Here is an 11,205-nt window from a genome sequence, read left to right on the forward strand (position 1 = left end):
ATCTCGACATCTCTGTCGTGCGTGTGCGGTTGTGTGTTGTGTGTGTGGTGTGTTGCGCCGCAAGTACCATTGACGACGATTTCGTCGTAGACTTCCTTGAGGTCGTTGATGTCGGGGTAGGGCACTTCGCACGTGAGCAGCTCCCACAGGATGATGCCGAAGCTGTACACGTCGGCCTTCGTGTTCAACGGCGCGTCCTCGTCCAGGAACAGCTCCGGCGCACTAATAGGATCATCGGCAGCCATTCGATTCGAATGATGATGATGACACCCATCGCACGATACACGACACACAAACGACGCACGCACCCGGGTCAGCCCTGGCTCGCAAGACAGGGAATGCTAAAGGGGGGCGTACGTGTAGATGGGGGTGCCCACTGGCCCGCTCGCTGCCGTTCGCATCTTCGATGATACACGCGACAGGCCGAAATCTGGAACGAACGCGTCGAAGTCGATTTCAGCATGACACGACACGACACACACGCAACACACAACGCGACACGACACACACGCAACACGAAGAGGAGAGTTGCGGTACCGGCGACTTTGGTGACGTCCTGGTCGTTGATGAGGAGGTTCTGTGTCTTGAGGTCGAGGTGCAGGATGGGCTGGGAGGCCGTGTGGAGGTAGTTCATGCCCAGGCAGCACTCGCGCGCGACCTTCATGCGCTTCTTGAAGGGGATCTTGCCCTGGTTCTTCTGGTGCAGCATGTCGTACACCGACTCCCTCATCAGCTCCTGCAATCCCCAAATAACACGCCGATTCCAAACGTTTGCCAAACACGTTAGTGGGAATTACAAAACAACAACAAAAAAGTAAAAGAAAGAAATAAGGCAAAAAGAAATAAGAGGAGGCACCATGACGAGCATGAGCTTGCGTTGTTCTTCTTCGATGCACACGCCCATCAGCGTCAGCACGTTGGGATGCGGCAGCTTACTGCATTGAGAGATGGAATAGAATAGAAAGCAAATAACAGCGTGAGACACCGTAATTACACACATTCGTGTGAAAGAATAATGATCAATCATAAAATAAACCTGTAGCGCGCGCGGGGTTGCGTGTGGTAGGGACGCGTACGTCATGATGGCGCACTCGTTGCGGAAGTTGGCGATGAGCTTTTCCGACTGCTCCTGCGTATCGTTGCCCTCGGGCAGACTGATGCACTTCACCGCCACCTCGCTCCCCCGCAGCTCGCCCTGTCGTGCGCCGTCACCCGTCGGCATCGCCCGATTGATGAGTTTTACGCAACACCAAAAGCGCACAGAAAGGCTCGTGCATACCTTGAATACCGAGCCGTACGAGCCGCTGCCAAGTCGCTGCGGGTGAAGCGTGATGTCCTGCAATTGGGTGGTGGACCCTCGTCATGTGAGCCGTTGTTGATGACTGACTTGATCGACTGGGCCGGTGGGGAATGGTGGGAATGTGGGTTGGAAGGGGGAAGGGGGGTTACCTTGATGGGCAGTTCCCACGTGGAGATGTCGTGGGTGAAGGACGACGCAGCACCGCCGTCGCCGCGGGATCTTCGCACCGAGACCGAAAGCAGCGCCGTGCGCAGTTTCTCCTCCTACGCATTGGGCCGCACACGACACACAACACACACGACACGTGCAGACTCGGTAAGTCAACGAGTGGCACACCATGTGTGTCCGTGTGTGCCGTGTGTCGTGTGCGTCGTGTGAAGAAGAGAGAGAGAGACGTACGTCGCCGGCGGTGAGGGCGTCGTTTGTGGAGGAGTAGGTGAGGGTGAGGGCGTCGCCGTCAACGAGACCCAGCCGTTTGAGGCTCTTGTTCTTCTTTCGCTTGGACGAGCGCTTCTTCTCCAGCCCGAGCGTCTCGCCGTTCTTCGACAGGGCCACGTCGTCCAGGGTGATGTTGGTCAACAGCCTGGCGCAGGCAAAGGCACAAACAAAAAAATAGAAGCAATTAATTGGCGATAAATAAAATAATAACACAAAAAATAATAATAAAGGAGGGGGCCGGTCCACCAGCACAAAGTGAGGGAGCCGAGCAAGTTACCTGGCGCGAAGCAGCTCTTTTTTGAGAATGAGCTCTTTGAGGTCGTCGAGGCTTGACTTTCCATCAATGGTGAGCGTCATTGGTTCGAATTGGTACGTAATGGTGATCCCCCGCCTCGAGGCTGAGGAGGATTCTGTCAAGAAACAAGAAGAATGGATGGCCATTTAGATGGTGGGATAGAGGTTCAACGGCAGATGATAGATGAAAAGATGGATTATCGATAGTTACCCTTTCGATTCGAAGTGAACATTGCGACGGATCACGTGATGGAGACTCACAGAGGGACGAAGATGATGCGGCAAGGGACCCTTGATGTGGCCCTGCCCGGCGTGACGAGTGGTAATGCCTTTTACGTGATTTGTTCCTCTGTTTGTCTTCTTGTTCGCGTGTTCGCCGAGAGCTTGGGAACCGGGTGCTTGGCTGGTATGCGCGGAATGCGAAGTTATTGCTAAAATAATTATTAGAATAAAATAGGATATAATATCGAGCATTTGTTTATTTATTTACTGCTCTTTGGCGTGGAGGGAGAGTGGGATGCCCTGGCGCGCGTAGGAGCGAAGGGCGTCCTCCTGCATGCACATGCTCACCCGCCTCTTCTCCGCCATGCACGCCGCCTGGGCCGCCTCTGGTTCCGCGCTGCTCTCCTTCTGCTCGAGCGAGTAGCGGGATCAATGACCGATGATGACGTTGACGTGCCAAGTGGATTATTTGAAACAGAGGAAACGTACGTTGTCGGCTGGTCGTGGAAGCTGTGCGAAGCATTGCCGAAGGGCGGCCATGGGCTCGGGGCACACTGACGTTGTGAAGCACTCGTGCAGCTCGGCCAGCTCTGCTGGGCACTTGGGCTTCCCTGTACTCACCACCATCAACAACGCGAAGAAGAAGATCATCATCATCATTAGCTTCTGTTTGGTTGATTGGCCATCATCAGTCGAGCTCCGAGTAGGGGAGTAGAGGGGATGGGGCACCGAGCGAGCCGTGCGGGTCGGCAGGCTGCAAGGGATCGTGGGCGGCTGCCAGACAAGCCTCCAGCTTCGCGGCTTGAGCCGGACAGGCCTGTTACACGCACCACACACCATCGCACACGCACACGCACCAACGACACGACACACGCCGCGATGCACGCGTCAGATCACCGCAAGGCGGGAGAGCTCAGCCCATCAAGGGGGGGGACGCGAGTGTGAGTACCTGGCTGGGACGTGCCGCCTCTTGCCGGAAGGCGAGCTTGTGGGGCCGGAGACGGGGCTGCACGCACTCCTTGAGCTGCCGCAGCGGCACCGCACACGCCACCTCGACCGCACCCTCCTGCCCGCTGCTGTTCCGTCGCAGGCACTCCACCGCCTTGTCCGACAAGTCACTGCACAACAGCTCTCTGTGGCAAGTAGCGCAATGAGCGATTGGCGAAACTGAAGATGATGAGATGAAAGTGATGATTACCCGTAGCAGGCGATTTGCATTTTGAGCAGGTCCATGCACTCGGGGGTGAGCGGTCGTGTGCGGGAGCACTGCCGGCCCTGGTCCTCTATGAGGCGGCACTGTTGCTGCTTGTTGGCGATGTTCTCCACCAGCCGCTGCCTCTTCATCCACTCGGCATCGGCCTCCTCTTCCGGCGTGTGCGTACGCATCGGCTGTTGTGGCTTTTGCATCCTTTTTGTTGTGTTCGAATAAATGAATGCGTTTTATCTCGTGGGATGAAAGATGTGAAATCAAAATTCGGATGATTTATTGTTGGATTTGTACTTCTTTTTCTATTTAGCTGGAAAAATTGCTCATCGGTGCGAATCATCACCTGACGGTGTTGTCTGTTCTACGTCGCTGGCCTGTTGGACCCTCTTCTCCTCGGTGGCGGAATGGCGGCCATGGTGATGAGGGGTTGGCGAGCTCAGCTCGATGACGACCTCTCGGAGCTGTGGCATGTGGTGCAGCAGCTCGCTGCGCACCTTGTCCTTGATGGCCAGCGCCTCGTCCAGGCTGGCCCCGGGATCTGCAAGCGCGATGCGAACGTCGCCGGCGCTGTAGGGACCGAGCCGCCGCACGCGCACCGCGCTGCACTCCCTCACGCCGGGCACGCGGAGGGCCAGGTAGCGCACGTCCGCCACGTCCTCCTCGTTGCCCTTGGCCGCGTCGGTCAATTCGCCCACGCTCTGCCGCACCATGCCCCACCCCATTCGCACCTGCATGGCGTACACATCAAGTCGTGAGCGTCGTGTCTGTCGTGTCGTGTCGTGTCGTGTCGTGTCGTGCGTACGATCATGGCGGACACGACGGCGGCAGCCACGGGGTCCCAGTAGGGCGACTGGCCGGCCTGGGCGGCGGCGATACCAAGCAGGGCGATGATGGACGACATGGCGTCCGAGCGGTGATGCCACGCGTTGGCCTTGAGCAGGCTCGAGTTGGCCCGTCGCGCCACCACCATCGTCACCTGATACAAAATCTGTGGTGGACCACCGCGCCGGCGTGTGCTGTGTGAGCACTCTGACCGCGCTCACGTCGTAGCTCATCATCATCATCGGTGGTGATGGTGCGTACCTCCTTCACCAGAATCGAGCCGATGGCGCCGTAGAGGGCCAGCTCGGTCGGTACCAACCTTTCTTCGCCCGATAAGACCTGTTGTTGTTGGGGGTGGTCAGTTCTCCTCTCTCTCTCTCTCTTTGGATCACTGGGGGCTGCGGCACGCACGCCTTCGACGGCATGGTAGGCGATGCCGGCGCCCGACGAGATCAACGAGCAGGCCACGAGGAATGTGCCCACCGTCTCAAACCTGCCGCGCCCGTACGGATAGGCCTACATTGCATGCGCACCGATTGACGATGAAATGGTCATCGATGAACGCAACTTTCTGCGGAGAGCTGAGAGCTTGCAAGCTTGGAGGTGGAAGAGGAGGTACGGCAGAGTGGGGCAGGGCGCTCATGTAGATGGCCCACAGCGTGACGCCATCGGAGAGGCCGTCCGACAGGGTGTGCAGCGCGTCGGCCAGCATCGCCTCCGAGCCACCGAACTATTGCGGCCACAAGTGGTAGTGAGGGCTCACGTCGCATCGGAGCTAAAATTGTTTTTGTGTGCTGCGCGCGCGCGCACGAGCGAAGGAGGAGCGTACGTGTGCCGCGGCGGCTTTGGCGAGGAAGAGGGCCACGTTGGCGCCCAGGCCGGCCCAGGTCACCACGCGCGACAGGCGCTGCGACTCGAGCACCTCCTTCCGCCGCTCCTCGACCCTTCGCCGCTCCTCTTCCTCGCTCACCGGCGCGCTGTCGATGGCTGCTGCTGCTGCTGCTGCATGGTGGTGGTTGTGATGGTGCCCTCCCTCCTTCTCGTTGAGGTGGCCTCTGCCCGGCCAGAGGCGCTTGAGGAAGGCGAACGGGTTGTGGTCGTGGTCGTGGTGGCGGTGGCCCCCGCCGCCGTGGTGGCGCAGTTGGAGGGCGGGCGTGGCGCGCACCAGCGGCAGCAGGCGGGCGCACGCGCTGGGCCGAGCAGCAGCCAAGGAGAGGAGGGGCGGTATGCCGCTACTACTCGGTAGGTGGTGGGCAGCAAGCCGCTGGCAGCGGGGTGGAAATGGCGTGGGCCGCACCAGTACGCCCCATAGGCCGCGCCTCATCATAGTAGTCGAGCTGCTGCTTGGTGGGGTAGGGTAGTGTTGGGTGTTGCGGGTGCGCAACGCACAGGCGAAAGGCAGTAAATGCGAATTTCTCGCTGCATTTTCTCTTTGTTTCTTTTGAGAGCCTCTCTCCACACGTGGGGACGTGAGCACGTGCGGCCTCACTGGCTGGCCTTGGGCTGTTGGGGCGACAGGTAGGCCTACGCGATGCGACAGCAATTGAAGAAGGTCAGTACTGCTGGGGTGTACCATGTGATCCCGTCGGTCGGGTCTCGAGTAAACAACAGAAGAAACTGAGGAGAGTGTCGTTGTACGCACCATGACCAGACCCATCACGGCAATCCTGGAAGAGGAGAGTACAACGATTCCAGCGAACGAAAGGAGTGGCGCAGTTTAGACGATCAGTCAAGAACGAGCTCGTTTTGTTTGCAACAACTCCACACATGGCGGAAGGGGTTGGGCAGGAGTACATGACGGAGGACAGAATCTGTTTGATGTCGAGTTCGGCGCGAGGGATGTTGGCCAGGCCGGCGACAACCGCCAGCAGAGAGCCCCAGGCCAGGATGCGCATCTTGTAGACCACAGCGACGGTCAATGGTTGCACACAGAAGGATGACGATGATGAGAGGAGCTGCATATACCTTCAGCAGAAGACCCATAAGGCCAAGGAAAAGGCCAGCCGTTGTGGCCGCTTGCGAGTAGCCGCCCAGCGCATCCTCTTCCATGGGTGCGATGAAGAATCGCCTAAAGCAAAAAAAAAAATCATCAAATGATTTCTCGGGATTACGAGGTCTCGTGAATAACAACTGCCGTACTTGTCCAGGGCCGGCCGACGTGGGTCATCTCCAGACTCGCGGTTGAACTTCTTTCCTCCCTTCTTTGCGTCCGCCATGTTTAGATCTGGTGAAGGAAAAGATTTCTTTAGCTTTTTCTTCCAGAGAAAGCAGTGGAGAGAGCGGCAGCTTGAGTTCCTCATAATCAAAAGAAGATGGCGGCCGCAGCTGCCATTTCTTCACTCGATCCTGCTCATGTCGTGGCAGGAGCTGGCCATGGTCAACCAAACACATTCGCTTGCGGCGTCCTGTACAGCCAAACAATCATCGTACGCCAGCTTTTTTAATATTTTTTATATTTGATTATTAACCAATAGTTTCAAACTACGTTATGTATTTATTTATTATTACGCAGGCGTACGCGGGTCCACAAGGCCAGGTGATGGTCGCGTCGTCAGCGCTGCAGCGTGTGCTGCAGGTCATCGCCACTTTCCCGCACCCCATCGCCGCACTCGCCTGGTCGGCCCAGGGCAAGGTAACGCACACGTTCGTTGCTACACACATTTTTATCATTCCTGTACCGTTGGTCGTGCAGCTGCTGCTGCATTGGTGGTGGTGCTGTGCTCAAGTGGTGCTCTCTCTGCGTGCAGCTCGCCGTGGGAGCAGGCACCACCGTTTACCTCTACGAGCCCGAAGGCAGCGACTCTTCTTCGGTATCAACTCCCACCCCACCGCACACGACGAGACAACACATGAAGAGATCTCACGCTGTACTCCCGTGGTGCGTGCGGGTGCAGTTGCGATGGCGCTACGCGTGCATGCTCGAGCAGGGCACGGAGGTCGCGGCGCTGGCGTGGTCGCCCGCGGAGGAGCACATGCTGGCCGTGTGCGGCGAGGAGGTCACCCTCTGGAATGTAGACAACACGACCCGGGAGTGGAGCGTGCGCAGCGGCGACGCCGTCTCCCAGTGCGCCTTCTCGCCCGACGGCCACTACCTCGCCACCGTCGCCCAATACCAACCTCTCGTCAAGGTAGCCCTATTATTATTGTTTATTTATTTATTTATTTTTTATATGTTACTACATGCATTTTGCATTTCTCTGTTGTTCGTTTTGAAAACGATTCGCTGACTTGCCGACTGTCAACGCCAGATCTGGTACCAGCGCGACAAGAACGAAAGGCGGAGGCGCAGCATCTACCTGGCCCACCCGCGCTCCATCCTCTCCATCTCCTGGCGCCCTCGCGTGTGCCGACAGAGGTACACAATACCCGTCACACACCGACGCGCCGCCATTGATGCAAAGATTGTTGACGTTCACGTCATCGCGACCTGCGTTGTGCGTTTCCAACGTGGCAACAGGAACGTGCTGTTGACGGTGAGCCGAGACGGGGTGGGCCGTCTGTGGATGCAGAGCGAGACGAAGCCCCAGGGCACCGGCCCCAAGTTTGACGTGCGCGCCGTGCTCGACGCGCCCACTTCGCCCGGTGTCGAGTGGCTTCAGTCGCTCCAGAGCACCACCATCCGCCGCCCCGCCGACAGACACCGCCACCGTTGCCGGAGCGTCAGAGTTTGGCCGCTACGCTCGCCGACCACTCGGTACGGGTCTTGTCCGAAGCCCAACCTTGCCCCCTCCCCGATACGACCTAACGATTCGTTGCTCTTCGCCGTCTTGGGTGGTCGTGGACATCATCGTGCATCATCGTCATGTGGGCGCCCACAGAGACGGCCGACGAGCTCGACTTTCTGTGCGGAGTGTCCGACACGGGCGGCCTCACCATATGGCGGTTGTGCAGCAACAGCGAGTCGTCCACCCACGCCCCCTCCGTCTCGCTCACCATGCAACTCGTTCGTCCATCGCCATCTCCTCTTCCTGGTGGTGCTCTTCATTCTGTTTACCTGTGTCGTGTGTGTCGTGTGTGTCGTGTTGTGTGCCATGTGTCGTGTCTCGCTTGCGCAGGACATGGGCCTGGGCGCGATCGGACGAAGGGTGGTGCGAGTGTGGGCGGTGTGCGGGATGTGGGGCGCGCGCGGCCTGCCCGGCCACGTCGAGTGCTACGTCTACGGACAAAAGGGCGGCCTCGCCTTCCGCAGCTTCGACGTGGCGGGCGCCGATTCGCCCAACGGCGACCTCCGCATCACCCACCGCGGCTCCGCCGGCGGGCTCGCCCACTCGGCGCCCATTGGCCAGCTCGCCCTATCCCCCGCGCCGGCAGCCGCGGGCAATGGCGGCCAATTGGCCGCTTCCCTCGACTCGGCGCACGTGTGCCACGTGTGGAAGCTCGCCGACACCACGCTGGCCCACACGCCCCTGTCCTTCAGCTATCTCGCCACCCTCCCGGCCTCTGACGAAACGCGCTGCATCGCGTGGCTGGCCGGCAGCAGCGGGAAGGTGGTCCTGGCAAGCGGCGCGGGCGGCGTGACGCTGTACGACGTCCTCGAGGAGGACAAGCGGGGCGCCGACCCCACATCGCCGCCATCGGGCTGCGAGGCGCGGCGCATCGGCGTGCTCGAGGGCTCCGACCAGCTCGGTCCCCTGCGACAGCTGCACACGATCGCTTCGCCCCGTCAGGTGACTGCTCTCTCCCATCGCCCGCTCATTTTCGATCGATTGGGATGTGTTGCATGGTAACACTCACTTATTTGCATTATGTGATGATGACAAAACAACAAAAAGGGTGGCACGGTAGTGCTGGGGATCGACAGCGACCGCGTGGCACTGTGGACGGTGCGGCTGCAGGCGCCCAGGGAGGCGGGCGGCAGCAAGACCCTCTACTCGCGGCTGAGCGGCATCCAGCCCCTCGATAGCGGCGTGCCGCGCATCACCGCCAGCATCGTGTGCACGCCCCTCTCCGCCCTCTTCAACCTCGTCACCGGACACGAGGACGGCACCATCCGCTTCTGGCGCCTTCAACTCGCAGTACGGCCACCGTTCTCCTCTTTCTTGTTGTCATCCGCTCTATGGCTCACCAACTCTGTGACGATCTCTTCTTCATCACCACCACCATCCATCACCAGGGAATCGAGCTGGCGTCGGATCAGCCTCTGCCGGCTTTTGCTGCGGGCGACGCGGTGACGTCGGTGCGGTGCGCCGGGTTCCATCGCCTGGCCGCCACATCCGCGTCGGGCGCGCTCACCATCTGGGAGGCCGAGTCCTCACCCTCCAGCCGCTGGCGCCTCGACGCCCGCCTCCCCAGTGCGCACTCTTGCATTCCCTGCATTCCTCTCCACATTCCACTCACGCACATTCCACATAACTTGTGCACAGGCGAGGGCGCGGGCTGCCGAACCGTGTGCGAGTGGCTGCAGGTGCTCGAGGGTAGCGCCCTGCTGGTCGTGGGCCGCGGCCGGTCCACCAAGATCTACCACTACACCCGCGCCCGTTCCATGCACAGCCCGTTCCTCCTCCGCTGGGAGGAGCTCATCTCCCTCCTGCCCTTCACCGGCGGCCAACCCTCCGCCGACTCCCCGGCGGCGGCTTCCACCAATCCGTCGCCGCTGTCGGCCACGTCGGCCAATCACCCGGTGGGCGCCATCGGGTGCGCGCAGAGCGGGGTGCTGCTGCTGGCCAGCGGGCCGCAGATCGCGGTCTACCCGGCCCACGCGCCCGGCGGCGCCTCGCTCCTCGGCGCGGCCCTGGCCGAGAGCTGCGCGCTGCCGGCCTACCACCCGCACATCCTCTTCGAGCTCATGTCCACCTCGCGCTTCCGCCCCGCCATCCGCATCCTCCACCACCTCCTCCGCGCCCTCCGGTCGCTGCCCGCCACGTCATCATCATCGTCGGGCGCCCGCGGGCCGCTCTTCGTGCCCGATCTACCACTCGCCGACCTCCTCCCACTCGTTCTGGCCTCTGCCGGGTACGCTCCCACCCACCACACAACTCCTGCCTTGGGCGAACTACGCGCTGTGCTGACGTCAGCAACATGTTCCTAAATTCTTGGATGGATGCCAGGGAGGAAGCGGTGCCGGCCAAGTCAAAGGCCAAGGCCGAGGCCGACGCCTACTCGCAGCTGTGGAGCCGGCCGAGCGACAGTTCATCGGACGACGACGAAGCCGAGAGCAGCGGCGGCTTCGGCGAGGTTGGCAGGAACGGCGGCGGCGAGGAGGAGGGCAAGTGGTCGGAGGAGGAGGCGCGCGAGCTCGGGGAGTACCTGACGGGGGTGCGGCTGGGCGGGGTGTCGGGTCCGGAGCAGATGCACCTGCTGGCCGTGGCCGAGGCGCTGGCCAAGCACGCGACGGCCTCGCAGGACCTGGACCCGTGCGCGCTCCGGTTCGTGCTGGGCCAGCGCGTCAAGTCCTTCGCCAAGCCGCCGGCGCCGCTCGGCCCCTCCGATTGGCTGTGGGCGCTCCACTCGGAGGCGCAGGACACGCTGGTGGCCGCCAACGTGCCGGAGCGTGCCACGTGGCCGCACGTGCGCGAGCTGGGCCTGGCCCTGTGGGCGCGCAACCCGACCGTGGTGCGGTCCATCACCGAGCGGCTGGCCAAGGTGGCCTTTGCCGGCGTGCGCGGCGACCGGCGCGAGCCCATGGAGGCCGCCATCTGGTACCTCGCGCTCGACAAGAAGACCGCCCTCATCGCCCTCCTCAAGGCCGTGCGCGACCAGAAGATGCTCGAGTTCTTCTCCCACGACTTTTCCAAGGAAGAGTGGCAGCTCGCCGCCCTCAAGAACGCCTACTTTTTGCTGGGCAAGCGCCGCTACGAGCTGGCCGTCACCTTCTTCCTCCTGGCCGGCCGCGACCAGCTCAAGGCCGCGCTCAACGTGTGCGTCAAGAACCTCGAGGACCTCCACCTGGCCGTGTGGCTCGCGCGCCTGATCGAGGGCGACG

General features: G+C 61.0%; 5 protein-coding genes across 5 annotated transcripts in view; 1 reads left to right on the forward strand and 4 right to left on the reverse strand.

Annotated features, from left to right (window-relative positions):
• Nucleotides 1–2,079, reverse strand: part of ACA1_106150 (protein kinase) — a gene marked incomplete at both ends in the record, with an annotated part of 2,192 nt that extends 113 nt beyond the window's left edge. The window contains 9 exons of the mRNA XM_004336249.1: nt 68–222; nt 358–430; nt 538–736; nt 857–935; nt 1,077–1,195; nt 1,280–1,336; nt 1,450–1,563; nt 1,700–1,883; nt 1,991–2,079. Coding sequence (XP_004336297.1) covers nt 68–222; nt 358–430; nt 538–736; nt 857–935; nt 1,077–1,195; nt 1,280–1,336; nt 1,450–1,563; nt 1,700–1,883; nt 1,991–2,079 — 1,069 coding nt within the window. The remainder of the gene's footprint in view (nt 1–67; nt 223–357; nt 431–537; nt 737–856; nt 936–1,076; nt 1,196–1,279; nt 1,337–1,449; nt 1,564–1,699; nt 1,884–1,990) is intronic.
• Nucleotides 2,080–2,518: 439 nt separating this feature from the next.
• Nucleotides 2,519–3,661, reverse strand: ACA1_106260 (uncharacterized protein; the record flags this gene model as incomplete). The annotated part of the gene is made up of 5 exons (XM_004336250.1): nt 2,519–2,662; nt 2,744–2,865; nt 2,984–3,071; nt 3,204–3,372; nt 3,453–3,661. 5 exons carry the CDS (start codon nt 3,659–3,661, stop codon nt 2,519–2,521), a joined length of 732 nt encoding a protein of 243 aa, XP_004336298.1.
• A 123-nt stretch (nt 3,662–3,784) lies between these two features.
• On the reverse strand, nt 3,785–4,995 carry ACA1_106270 (cation efflux family superfamily protein; the record flags this gene model as incomplete). The annotated part of the gene is made up of 6 exons (XM_004336251.1): nt 3,785–4,189; nt 4,264–4,449; nt 4,545–4,622; nt 4,695–4,776; nt 4,817–4,854; nt 4,903–4,995. The coding sequence occupies 6 exons, from the start codon at nt 4,993–4,995 to the stop codon at nt 3,785–3,787; spliced, it is 882 nt and encodes a 293-aa protein (XP_004336299.1).
• Nucleotides 4,996–5,768: 773 nt separating this feature from the next.
• ACA1_106280 (uncharacterized protein) lies at nt 5,769–6,499 on the reverse strand (the record flags this gene model as incomplete). Its single annotated transcript, XM_004336252.1, is given in 5 exon segments — nt 5,769–5,807; nt 5,926–5,950; nt 6,078–6,238; nt 6,249–6,351; nt 6,423–6,499. 5 exon segments carry the CDS (start codon nt 6,497–6,499, stop codon nt 5,769–5,771), a joined length of 405 nt encoding a protein of 134 aa, XP_004336300.1.
• Nucleotides 6,500–6,635: 136 nt separating this feature from the next.
• Nucleotides 6,636–11,205, forward strand: part of ACA1_106290 (WD domain, Gbeta repeat containing protein) — a gene marked incomplete at both ends in the record, with an annotated part of 8,306 nt that continues 3,736 nt past the window's right edge. Inside the window, 14 exon segments of the mRNA XM_004336253.1 lie at nt 6,636–6,659; nt 6,796–6,915; nt 7,031–7,093; nt 7,178–7,411; nt 7,532–7,638; nt 7,741–7,872; nt 7,883–7,977; nt 8,102–8,226; nt 8,339–8,950; nt 9,119–9,298; nt 9,397–9,574; nt 9,647–10,235; nt 10,331–10,970; nt 11,019–11,174. Of these exon segments, the coding sequence (XP_004336301.1) occupies nt 6,636–6,659; nt 6,796–6,915; nt 7,031–7,093; nt 7,178–7,411; nt 7,532–7,638; nt 7,741–7,872; nt 7,883–7,977; nt 8,102–8,226; nt 8,339–8,950; nt 9,119–9,298; nt 9,397–9,574; nt 9,647–10,235; nt 10,331–10,970; nt 11,019–11,174 (3,255 nt within the window).

The sequence above is a fragment of the Acanthamoeba castellanii genome, assembly GCF_000313135.1.
Source record: "Acanthamoeba castellanii str. Neff unplaced genomic scaffold scf7180000084660, whole genome shotgun sequence".
NCBI classification, from domain to species: Eukaryota; Discosea; order Longamoebia; family Acanthamoebidae; genus Acanthamoeba; species Acanthamoeba castellanii.